The sequence below is a fragment of the Python bivittatus genome, unplaced genomic scaffold (assembly GCF_059951505.1).
Source record: "Python bivittatus isolate LINGU-HERP-01145 unplaced genomic scaffold, Pbiv_v1 ctg000410_np1212, whole genome shotgun sequence".
NCBI lineage: Eukaryota > Metazoa > Chordata > Lepidosauria > Squamata > Pythonidae > Python > Python bivittatus.
In genome coordinates this window covers 2,537,013-2,550,587 of record NW_028277067.1, presented here as the reverse complement: position 1 = coordinate 2,550,587, position 13,575 = coordinate 2,537,013, and the positions used below count along the sequence as shown (strand labels likewise).

Genomic DNA, 13,575 nt, shown 5'->3' with positions numbered 1-13,575 from the left:
TGGGTGCTCAAAATCCTTAAATGCATGTTTTCTGGATAAGACCATAATAAACTACTACTGCTGCTACTACTTAAAATGTTTTGGGGATCTTGGTTTTTACTATCTCAAATCTGTTAAATAACACATCTATTTCATTTGGACAAGCCTGCTCTTAAAAATATTTATCTCCCCGATTAAAGCAATCTGTACACGTCTGCTGAAATGCCTGTAGCAAAAGGCAATCCCTGGGCCAGATCTTATTTCTTTGAAAGTTTTGATTGCTTCCTGTTCTTTGCTGTTCTGAAGATAGCACCCACTGTGGCAATAGTGTTTACCAACAATCCATCTTGAAAACCGGGGGAGTTTGATTTTCAAGCCCACATCCTCTGTTGCTCCTCTTAAGGCCACTTATTTTATGTATTAAGGGTTAGGATGATGGTTTCTCCTTAGTTTGGAGTAATTGAGGAAGAAATTAATTTTAGTGCAGGTTATAAATTTTGCTACAGGCAGGTTTTACTATGTTGAATCCAGAATATTATGATTTAATTTATGTGAAGTGGGACAAGGGTTTAAGGCTGCCACTCAGTTATGAAACTCAATTATTTTGGGGAAGTTACTGAATGTGTTCACATATTGGAAAAAAATCATGTTTAAACCTTGGTTTGTTGCATACCCTATAATTAACTGGGATTACAGATAATGGCAAAGCACGATTTACATCAGGAGTGAGCAGTGTTTGGGGGGTTAGGGCCCATCATCAGCCTTCTGATTTTCTGGAGGGTAGCAGGAGGCTGTTTAGTGACATGGTAACATTACTAGAAAAGGCTGAATTATTTTCAACCCATATGTTGAAGGGTTGATTGAAAATAGCATAGAAGCCCTCAAATGGTGATGGGGACTAAGGAAAAATTGTGGTTATCAGAATTAATGATGGCAGTTTGCTTCCCACAGCCCTTCTGTTCCTATTCTTGCTCTTAATTGCATTATCCGTATGTGTTTGTGGGAAATCTGACCATTTTGCTGCTGACCTTTGTTGACACAATCTCAGAGCAGCATATGGTTGCAGATGGACTGCTGCAGAGTCCATGTGGGTTGTCTATTCTTGGTTTGCATCCCCAGTGTCTAGGTTCACATTCATGCAGCGCTTAAAAACTTCTGCGTGAAGATGTATTTTTATCATTATTAGGTCTCTGAATGCTATTTCTATATAACTGCAAATTAGCAATCTGTCTGATGAATTCTGTACAGTGTAGAAGCTTGTTGCTAATATACGTTAAGAAAGATGTTGTTTTACCTGTTTTTGAATCCCCTTTCGCTGTTATTTTGCTCTTAACACTGTGTCTGAGAAAAATGCCACATCATTGACTACTTGTTGATAAGAAGTTGTGGCTTGTTAGGACTTGCCGGATAATGTGTCATCCCCACTTGTTTCCCTGTTGCATCAGTTTTGTATTGTCTTTTTTTGTTATTGTTGCTTTTCCCATGCGAGACAACCAGAACTCAGTCTTTGCATGTATGGTCACACATGAGCAGAGAACACTTGCTTCATATTGAATCATAGCCAGCCGCCCCCTGTCCAGTAGTAGAATTAATAGGAAGGAACTTTTGGAATGAGCTCCAAAGAAGCTTTAACTCCTCCAGTTAATAACTGAGTATTTTTGTGCAGTGTGTAGTTATTGCTGAAAGGAGTTTAATAGAGGGAAGATAACTATGTTTGGAAATAAGCTCCAAAGGCTTATTTACACAAGTATGCAAAGTGCTTTGTATAATTAACCCGACTTGGATATTTTCTTTCTAGAATGGAAATACCTACCAAACTGTCAAGTATATATTTACATGATTTATTTCATTGCTAATGTTGCTGCTTTTATTATAGCTTATATTATATAATCTGTAAGGTTTATTAATGACTTTTTGATGCATCATATAAGTATCTGAATTCATATATACTCTTGGATTAATAGAAATGGGCCTAAAATTGGTCTATTAAGAAAATGCCAGGCTCATCCATCTTGAAAGAAACTTCTTTGCGTTCATATTTCGTGTCTAAGGTAATTGCCTAGCATGCCAAAAATTCTGTATTTAAAGTGTATTTTGTGATATTTGCTTATCCTGAAGGAGCCTATAGATTTATGATTGATTCAGTGGTGTTGTACATTTTAGCTAGATCTACTGGTTTTCCTTTGAGGTTCAAATGCTGAAATTCAGAAACAGTGTTCTCCATTATTTAGAAGTTCTCAGTATTCACAAAGCAGCATAGAGCAGGAGTTTGACAAATGTAAAATATTTCTTTATAAGAAAACACTGAAGCTTCCAAGCTCATAGCCTGGTGACTGCTTGTGGCCCACTAACAGCAAGAAGGGAATTGAAATACCATTAAGTAATTATGTGTTTTTATTGTTGTGCTTTGACAATTAGAAGACGAAAATCTGAGGCAGAGCTCCATGTAAATTCAGCAAAAGCTTTGGGATTTGACTGTCAGAAATTATGGCTGTATTGAGCATGAGGGGTTGCTAAAAGAATCTTATTGAGAAATTGGAAATGTGACATTATTCCAAATGTCAAGGAATGGTTGTCAGAAATGCGTGATTTATCTGTTTTGGAAAAGAGAATATTTTCTCTTGATCAGTATATGCAGCAATATGTGTCACTATGGCAGATTTTGTGATATTTTACAATCATATTTTGTACTGTTCATATTATAGTAGTGAATTCATTAGTAAACCAATTACTATTGATAAGTATAAAATATAAGGTAGATTTTTTTCTTTTTTCTTTTCTTTTTTAGTTGGAGTTGTCTCTTTTCTACTTTTATATGTATATATTTTAAGATTAAATATTGTTTTGTTAATTGTGTGTACATTAAATAAATAAATAACAGGGTGAATAAACCACACACAAAAAGTCAGCAACAGTATCTTAAGTTTGGGAGAAGGTTATATACAAGAAGATAAACGGTCTGGAAAATGCATGGTGATTCAGTAATGTTACATTCTTTGGTAAACACCTGGCAAAAATTCATACATTTACTGTGACTATGTTGATAACTCCATACACTGCACTTAGTTGCATTGACTATGTATTTCCCTCTCAATCTATTGAAACTTGTCCCCGCAGATACAAATTGCTACCCTTGTAAAAAGCCATTTTTTTACCTCAACATCTGTTGGAATAGTTCATGGTATATTGTACCCCAAGTAAGAGATCAGATTGCTTTTGCTGGAAAGCAGTTGTGCAGCATGTGGAATTTAGTCAAAGAAGCATAGTCAAGATAGCATCCATAGGGAAATAAATACAGGGATTAAAGTACCTTTTTGTTCTTTGAGTGATATTGATAAGCTTGTAATGAACTATTTGTAATTTCTCTACTGGTTTGTAGCGTTGATGTATATTGTTCCTGTTGTAAACTATTTCGTTCCTCTTTTTCTTTTCTATTATTTCATATCAGAGAAATAATACTAATAATAGCATTGAAAAGGTAGTAAATGTGATAGTGGTAACAGATTTCAGAGGAGGTAGAGAAATTGGATCTAAAAAAGCAAATATTAAGAGACATTTTCTCAGAGAATAAACAGTACAGGTAGTCCTTGACTTATGACCACGATAGGGACCGTAAAATTCATTATTAAGCAGTGCGGTTGTTAAGCAAGGCATCACATGACCACCCTATTTTACAATATTTTTTGCAGCTGTCGTTGAGCAAATCACTGTGGACGTTAAGTGAATCATGAGGTTCCCCATTGATTTTGCTTGTCAGAAGCCAGCTGGGAAGATCGCAAATGGCGCACATGACTCTGGGATGCTGCAAGCATCATAAATACATGCCAATTGCCAAGTGGCCAAATTTTGATCATGTGACCGCTGGGATGCTACGATGGTCATAAGTGCGAGGGCCAGTTGTAAGTCATTTTTTTCAGCACTGCTGTAACTTCAAATGGTTGTTAAACGAGTGGTCATAAGTTGAGGATTATCTGTAACCGACAGTGCAGTCCTATACAAGTTTGCTTGGAAGCAAATCCCACTGAGTCCACTGGTTTTTAAAGTAAATGTAAAATCTCTTTCAAGTTCAGTTTGATTTCTGGTGATTTGGCAATAATATGAAAACGGCTTGCTACTTCCCTTTTCCAGGGTGTTTATTTGATTTTTCAATCTAGCCTACAGTCCTGGTATTTCCTGATATTCTCCCATTTCAGTTCTAACTAGGTGTGACTCTAGCTTTTTAAAATCATCCAAAGTCAGCTAGATGCTGCCACCTGGAATTCATTGGAGAGTAAAGACACCCAAGTTGACCATGGCACTTGATTACTGTATCCAAGCCATTTTCTTGCAGTGTTATAGAAGTCATTTGCCACAGACTTCTTCTGGAAAAAGTTTTTGAGTTTCCAGTGTAGTTTATTGCTCTGGAAATCCTTGGTGGTCTATGACCCAGAAACTAACTAGGATAGTTAGCAGCTGAGATCAGTCAAGGTCATTCAGGTGCTGCCACGCCACTCTCATTAAAGTATACATAGAATTCAAGCCGAAGACAAAACCTACGTCCCTGTTTTTAGAAATGAATTGTTACTGCTTTATTGGGTCCTCTTAAATTAATCAGTTTTGCTTATAGCTTAATGCATTCCTATAACCAATTAAGGTTTATAGCATAGCCTATATTTCTAAAGGATTGATGTCTGATAAAATAATTATATTCAGAGTTTGAAAAATGTCAAGATTTCTAGAATCCAGTATCAGACTTTTAAATGCTTTGGAGTCTTATATTTCTACACTCTTAAGACAACAAACTACTGTGGTGTACCAATATTGTAGGAGAAAGCCATGTTAGTTTATGGTTGCCAAAAATCAGAAGGAGTCTGGTACCATCTTTTCTGACTAACAAATGTTATTAAAAGGCATAAGCTTTCATGAGCCACAGCTCACTTCATCAAATGCATGGAGCAGCTAAACTGAAGTAGGATTTAAATTGGGATGAGGTGGGGGGCTTTCTTAGGGACTGGGTGGCAGGCTCATACTTAAGTACAGGCAGTCCCCGGGTTAAGAGCGCCCGGTTTACAGACGACCCTTAGTTAAGAATGGAGCCTATTGTAGCAAAATTTGAGTTAAATGTACGATGATTCGAGTTAAATGCACAATGGTTCGAGTTCATTACACAATACTATTTACTGTACAGTATACAATAATACTGTTCCAGCTTACATACAGATTCGGAACAGAACTCATTCTTAAACTGGAGACTACCTGTATAGACAGTCCAGTCTGAAGCAGATTCTTACAGGCAAGAAGAACCACAAGACAATGATGCTAACATGGGAACCAGACCCTGCAACAAACCCAGATGACTATTTTGTCCCCACATCTATACCAACAGCAGCATCACAGGCCCCAACAAGAATTAACGGATACAAGTTTAACATCAGGACTCAGAATAAGGTTGAAATAATATCAGGATATTTCAACGGTCAAGGACATTCTGTTGAAGATTTCAAAATGATCATTTGGGAAAAATGAAATTTTAACTGCACGATTCAGTGAGAATTACATGATTTTAGAATCCTTGCAAGCTTTTATTTTCAGCCTGAGTTATCTGGCAGAATAGTAAATAACCTCCTACTAGTATCAGTAAAATGAATGTACAAGCAAGTATGCCTGGATACATAATTCTAGCTTCATGTCCCTAGATATACCTTTTCCTAAATGCAGAAAACCTGGTTCTTCTAGATGTTGCCTTGTTTTCTGAGTGTCTTGTTTTCCTCTAATCTACATGCCTTTTGTATGTACAATCCGACCATTCAGAGTTGGCCAGTTAAAATTCAGTCAGGCAGATGGCAGTGGTAATAACTTGTTCTTGATTTATTGTCTTTTCTAGGAAGTCACTGAACCCTCCACTGCCTTCCTTTTGCTTTCCTCTTTTTCTACTATCTACCGATAAAACAGACATTCCAAGCTTATTTTCACTCTACAATATGGGGGAGGAATGGCTTATGGTGTCCACTGACGCAAGTAGAAAGAAAGGCGTTCCTGTGTTTATGGTGTGGCTCGTTTCCTTCTATCCAAGGTTTTTGCTCTGTAACAAACTAAAACTGCAGTGTGTCACAAAAACAACTTTTCTTAAAACCTTGCCTAAAAACCTAAATTGAACTACGTCCTGTAGTAGCTAGCTACTCTGCAGCATATATCAGCTTCATTCCTTATCGGCAACAGTTTATGTGACTGGAAAGGTTGAAAGTATTTGGAACTCAGTCATCAGATGTCTTTTAAATCTTTAATTCTACTTTAAAGGGAAATTATTTAGGGTTTTAAATAACATTGCCAACATAAAATCCTTTTTCTCTTGAGATCATCTTTGACTTAACTGTCACTATGCTTTTTTTCTCTCTCCAATATTTCTTTGTCACCATATATACCACTTTAAGATTTGTGTGTGTGTGTGAGTGACCTGTTGGCAACCTTTGAATTTTATTTCTATATATGTATGTGTGTGTGTGTGTGTGTGTGTGTGTATGTGTATATATATGTATGTATGTATATGTATACATGCATGCATGCATATATGCATGCATATGCATATATATATATATATATATATAATATATATATATATATATAATATACATATAATGTTTCCTTTCCAGGCTTCCCTTCTGGAAGAATTTGCCCCAGTTCAGCATGTTGTATAAGAAAATAACTGGTTCTTGCCCTGCCTTTGCCGTTCCATCCCATACAGGAAAGGAGGGGCAGCAAATGTGCACAGAATGGCATTTCCTACTCTGGGAAACAGGCTGCCCTCAAAACTGAGTTGAAAAATGTATTAAAAATTCAAGTATGAATGTATGTTTCAGAACAGCAGTGAAAGTGGTATGCTTCCCCGACAGAAAAATTCAGCAGAGCTTCCAAATTTTAAAGCAATATCGTAATGCTGAACTCTTTGGGTACATATGAAAGTTTGCTTTTGGCAACAGGAAGTTTGCTTCCTGTCTTTGATAGGAAGTCTTTCACACTGGATATGTGATAAAATGATAGATTATTTGCATTCTGTTAAAGCAAGAGAAGGCTTAAATGGGCATTTATTAGGAAAACAGGTAGAAAAGTAAGACAACTTGGGGAAAGAAGTGTTAAGACAGTTGACAGTGGGAGAAAATAAAAAAAAAACAGGGAAAGGAAGGGAGAAGTGGATAACTGGTATATTTAAAAGGAAAGAGAAATGCTGATATTACTTTTGACAATTCTGGATAAGTATCAGTGTTATTGTTAAACAAAGTTTTAATTGTTGATAATACTTCATGTAAATTAGAGATACACAAAAACATATTTAAGACATTGCTCTGCCAGATTTTAAATTTATCTCCAGAATAAACTTAAAAGAAATTATGCCACTTCTGACCAAATAAACCCAGTTTCTTCCCATGGTGAAACTGGAATTTGTTGCTCTTTACCTGTCCCATGTTTTATGTTATCAATGCAGCATTTAATGACAATGCATTTAAGGACAATTACCATCTTCCTTGTGAGTTGAGCCAATAATTCTTCAATAAATCTCTGGTTGGGATTTAAAAAAAAAAAAGCAATCCAGATGTTATATAGATATTATAGGAATATTGTGTTTGGAAGTGCTGAATTCTTATAGGTGCTAGTCAACTACCTTAGTTCTATAGCATCAGCGTATAACTGTTCTGGAACTGAATACAGAGTAAGTAACTATTTCAACCATATCTGCATATGGTACTTGGTTTCATCTTCCTTTCTCAAGTGGAGCTATCGAACAATATTTATCATATCCTGCCTTGTGATTTAGTAAGAGCAATGTATAATGTTTGAGAACAGACAGGACTGAGGTTCTGTCAGCCATCAAATCCTGTCGAGTGAGTTAGGAAACAGACTGATGGTGTCTAGAGGTAGAGAAATATTAACAGGTTGTTGTGGCTCAGAAAGGAAGTTGTTCTAAATAAAACAGGAGGAGAAACCATGGCCCCTGGACCCCAAAATATTTTCTCTTTTATCATAAACCAAATTTAACTAATTGTAGTGTTATTTTTCTGCAGTGGCTTGGATTCATGGTACCTTGCAGTTTGTATTTAGGACTGGTGGAAAATCTAAATTTCCAGTAGAAAGCTAAAGGCTTTTTGATATGGCACTTTGTATGTTAAATGTTAAAATCTTGTTTTTTCAAATGATTTTTAGAGTTTTGAATTGTGCTATATTCAGGTCACTACTTTATTACATATTCAAGCATCACTGTTAATGGATAGATACAACTTAGGGGTGTGCATATGCATGCATGCATGAATACTCTGATTTTTAGATGCCTAATCCTGTTTCTACATTTACATAAAGAACTTTAAAGACATATACAGTGTACATAATTCTCCCTGTATATTTATATAACTCTTCAAATACTGCTGCATGGCAGTCAGTAAAGACTGTGGTCATGATAAATAATTATGGTGAAATGAGCTTAACAGTAAAGTACAAAGCTCATGTAAGCTGTATGGTATTAATTGCCTGCTTTTTAATCTTTTCTAATTCTCCATTACCCTTTTCTGTTATCTTTGTCTTGTACCATTTAGGTTTGAAAAAGGACGGATCTACACATTTATAGGGGAAGTAGTTGTTTCTGTAAATCCTTACAAGAACTTGAATATCTATGGCCGTGATACAATTGAGCAGTACAAAGGGCGGGAGCTGTATGAGAGGCCACCTCATCTCTTTGCCATAGCTGATGCTGCATATAAAGCCATGAAGAGACGATCAAAGGACACATGCATTGTAATATCAGGTGGGTCAGAGATACCCGCTACTTCCATTTAAAGACCATTGGGATATCTTAAACAAAGCTAGAAGATTGAAGCTAGGTCCTTATATTTTGCATTATGTCACCAACTTACCATGTGGTAGTTTTGTGCAATGTGTGAGTCCAGCCTGGCTACAATTGAATTGGTTCTATGAGTAAGTGATTTATTTATTTAATCAATTTAAATGGCCGCCTATCTGACAAATGTGACTCTGGGCAGCTAACAACACATTCAAACAATAAAAACAAGATTAGTGAAATAAAAAAAAACCCACCATGGTCACAGAAGATAAACCCAACAAGACAATACAGAAACTGGGATATACCTACCCCTATCCCCTGGAGCACATCCAGGTCTTCAGTGCTTTATGGAAGGCCAGCAGGGTGGAGGCCAATCTGATCTTGGGAGGGTATGGTGTTCCACAAGGCAGGTGCTGCAACAGAAAAGGCACACTTCCAAGTCCCATAAGATGATATTCTTTAATTGAAGGGACCCAGAGCATCCCTCTCCTGTCAGACCTAGTGAGATGGGTAGAAACAACTGGCGAGAGAGGGGGTCCCACAGATAACCTGGCCCCATGCCATAGAGGGCTTTAAAGGTAACAACCAGCATCTTTAATTCCACCTGGAAATACACTGGGAGCCAATGCAGCTTGCAGAGCAGAGATGTAACATGGGTGTACTGAGGCGCACCCATAACTGCCTGCGTTGCCACATTCTGGATCAGCTACAGCTTCCAGATGGTCCTCAACGGCAGCCCCATGTAGAGTGTATTGCAGTAATCCACTCAGGATGAGACTAAGGCATGAATGACCGTGAGCAGTGCCTCCTGATCCAGGAAGGGGCACAACTGAGCACACAAAACCAAGTTGTGCAAAGACTTTCTGACTGTAGCTGCCACCTGCTCTTCAGGCAGGAATTGTGGGTCCAGGAGGACCTCCACATTGCACACTGGACCTGTTTGGAGTAGTGCAACCTCATCCAGATCCAAAGATGGAAAAGCCCTGGATCCACTGGGCCCTAAAACCCATATCTACTCAGTTTGCCAAGGTTGGGCTGAAGCCTGTTCTTCCCCGTCCAGACCCTCACAGCATCCAGAGACTGAGAAATGTTATATATCAACTGCGACATGTAGGTTTTTGTGAATACAATACAACCTGCAAAATTGGTTTGCCAGAGGCTCTCTCTTTCCAACTTCATATTGTTTTAATCTAACACTTGTTCGTCCAATACTGTCTACTTCTCCTGCCAACTTTTATAAAGAGTTTCTGACAAAGTCTTTGCCCAGTTCTCCTCTTGAACTAGGAACTGAGCATGAGATCATAAACACATAGCGCTTAATCTTAATTTCTTGAAAAATAAAGAAATTCTACAAGTGCTTTGTGACTGCTCAAAGCACACCTGTTCTCTTTACCTAGCTAAACAGATTAGATTGTGTTATGATGCCTCTCTGTTATCTGCACCCTCAGGTGAAAGTGGAGCAGGTAAAACAGAAGCAAGTAAATATATTATGCAGTACATAGCTGCCATCACTAATCCAAGCCAGAGAGCTGAAGTTGAGAGGTAAGGCATTTGCTTTAAGAGAGAAAACTGTCTGATTTAATTGAATGCAAAATGTAAAAATGAAGGTACCATAATAAGGCACAGACTTTTAGCTTCTCAAGAGCTCTTTCTCAGGCAAAGTGATAAATAAAAAGACAAAAAAGGAACATGGAAAAATTCAAGGTATATTGTGGAGCTCTGATCTTGAATAATGGCCTAAACACTTCAACAGCAACTTACTGTTGCATAGGAGGTGGCCAGGATGATGCTGACATCCCAAAACATTGTTGTTCCTGTCTGGCTTATTATCTTCTGAGTAGTTTAATATGTTAGTTTTAAAGTGAGTTGAACTGTAAGCAACCTGAACACAACTGCTTTCTCTTTCTCATCACAATTTCTGCTATTACAGGTAGTCCTTGACTTACAACCATTTGTTCAGTGACCATTTGAAGTTATGGCAGCACTGAACGAAGAAACTTATGACCAGTCCTCAAAGTTATGGCCGTTGTAATGCAACCACGATCATGTGATCAAAATTTGGGCACTTGGCAGCCCACCCATGCTTAAGACTGCAGGGCGCTTCAACTCCCCCTGCCTATCTCCCCCCCCATCTATGGCCTTTTGGCCCCCTGCACTCCGCGGTTCCTGCTGCTCTAGCAGACCTTTGCTGTCTTCTTGCTCCCGCTACTGATCACACAAGGCTTTCTTCCCAAGGTCGCACACAGTGGTTTCCTCACAAGACCTGGGGCTGATTGCCTCACATGGCCAGCAGCTGCCTCACAAAGGGCCAGGGTGGGCATGTCTTGTCAGCAGTGGGAGCAAGAAGATGGCGGTCAGCTGGGGCAGCGGAGCACAGGGCAGCAGGGGCCTTGGAATGCAAGGGTGGCAAGGGCAACTGCAGCTGGGACTGGGCTGGGGTGGCTGTGGCTTTGCGCTGTGCTGTGCTGCTGTGCTGGATTGGGATGGCTGAGGCTTCCAGGGGCGGCTATGGCTTTGCACTGTGGCTCAGGGGCTTCTTGCTGCCCCAGAGCCACAGCATGCCAAGAAGCTCTGAGCCACAGCGTGGCAAGCAGCCCCAGAGCCTTGCGGTTCTGGGACTGCTTGCTACCCTGCAAGGCAGGATGCAGGGTGGCCAAAAGGGCAGAGATGGTGGGTGAGATAGGCACATGGGTGGAGTTGAAGACAAGCAGTCCCTTACCTTACCAAGGCTCAGGGCTGGGAGGGAGCAGATCCAGAATGGCCTGGAGTGGGGTGGGTCCTTGGCTAACAACTGGTGGAATTCAGTTAACAATGGCAACGGGGAGTGCCAGGATTACCATCACTAAGCAATGTGGTCACATGACATTGCGCTTTACGACTGCATTGCTTAGCAACAGAAATTCTGGTCCCAATTACTGCTGTAAGTCGAGGACTACCTGTAGTCAGGAGCATATTCTAAATAGTATTAGCTGTATATTTTGTCAGCATAATATTTTATCCTTCGAAGCCCGTTAAGGCCTTGAGCATCATTTTGGAATTTATATTTGGCTTCATACTTCTTGGGAGAGAGAAAGAGCTTTTAATACTTATAATGATGGAAGTGAATGGACTATTTCTGTGTACCCAAACACTAGAATGGAGTTTTCTATAGATGAAAACTGACAACTAAGGATCCTGCAGTAATTAAACTATTTGCTTGGGGGGGGGGGTTCTGCTAACCACATTTTGGAGTACACCCTTCCTTTAGTAGAGCTAGCATGGCCATTAGGTTTCTTACCTATAAAACATGTTGTTATGTTTGATCTGATTTCCTTTACTACTGGTTTTTGTGTGTGTGTGCTTTTTAAAGGGTGAAGAACATGCTGCTGAAATCCAACTGTGTTCTGGAAGCTTTTGGCAATGCAAAAACTAACCGTAATGACAACTCCAGCCGCTTTGGAAAATACATGGATATCAATTTTGATTTCAAAGGAGACCCAATAGGTGGGCACATCAATAACTACTTGCTGGAAAAGGTAAGTTGATTTTCCCTGTAGGCTTTCATGGTGATTCACACATAAAGATACCTTTTAGAAATTAGTAAAAATTGACTGTATTGTAAGCATCTGGATTCATAACAGAAAAGTGGAGCGAGGTCTTGGAATAATGCTAAGTACATGGAAAAGTTGGCTTTCACTTGCAAAGCTTCCAGTAAATATAATTGTAACAGAGACCATAGTTTTAAATAGATGATCATGTGGTAGTAAGGACACTTTCTATTGCATGTTTCATGGCCTGATGAAAACCTCACTTAAAAATGGAATAGATGATAGGGTAGATTTTAAGTGCTGTCTAGCTTTCTGTTTTGTGACTACATGCGGAATCATTTTTTAAAGCAACAGCCTTTAAACATCTGTATAGCATATACGTGTTTCTCTTTCCTTTCCCCCTCCCCTCACCCTACTTGGCTACTCTGCTCAGAATGATAATCTTGGAATAAACACTGACGCTTTGATGACTTAGGAGTTATTTTTCAGGTATTCCCCCCCATCCTCCAAATTTAAACCATGCAGCAGTTTCTGTTGGTTTGGTAACCCTATCATATTTTTAGAATTAATCCCACTGGATAATTTGGGACAGACTGTACAAATTTGAGAAGTGTCCTAAAAACAAGGGTCACCTAAAGGTTAATGCTAATAATAAACTCCCAGTTTAGCAGTGTCCTGCCCTCTCCTAGCTGTCTACTTTGTTGAGTTAAAATAAGTCTTGGGTAACTCCATTAAGCTTTCTATCCTATTGTAATAAAATAATCTCTGGTTTAGCTAATAGACAATAACGGTCCTCTATTTGGGCTGCAGATGCAAAGTGTCACTGTTGCTTAAATGCCATGTTTGAAATAGCTTGAAAAAATACAGCAGTTAAAGTATGGACAGATGAACTTTATTCAACATAGACAGCTTTTACAAATAACATATTGTAATTTAGCCCAATATTTATGTGAGTAATGTGTCATACTTCCTAAGGATGAAAATAATGTCATATTTCAGAGTGTTAATTGTTTTTAAATGTAGTAAGTACTAGCTTTAATGCTTTAATTAGACACATTCAAAAAATGGCTAATAGGCCTAATGGCTAAATAGGATTACTCAGTTCATAAGTAATGCCCCATCTAGGAGCTTCCCCAAAATCTCTGCCTCGCCCATGTAGACATCAGGCTTTGGCCAGGGTGGACCCTAACCTTGATCTAGCAGAACTCTTCTTGTATTCTGACACATTTAATTCATGGAATTCAACAGTATTAATGAGATCTT

At 38.6% G+C, this 13,575-nt stretch overlaps 1 protein-coding gene across 1 annotated transcript in view; it reads left to right on the top strand.

Moving 5' to 3' along the window:
* Positions 1-13,575, top strand: part of MYO1D (myosin ID) — a 143,447-nt gene that overhangs the window by 17,853 nt on the left and 112,019 nt on the right. Inside the window, exons 2-4 of the mRNA XM_088143365.1 lie at positions 8,541-8,749; positions 10,234-10,327; positions 12,135-12,300. Of these exons, the coding sequence (XP_087999491.1) occupies positions 8,541-8,749; positions 10,234-10,327; positions 12,135-12,300 (469 nt within the window). The remainder of the gene's footprint in view (positions 1-8,540; positions 8,750-10,233; positions 10,328-12,134; positions 12,301-13,575) is intronic.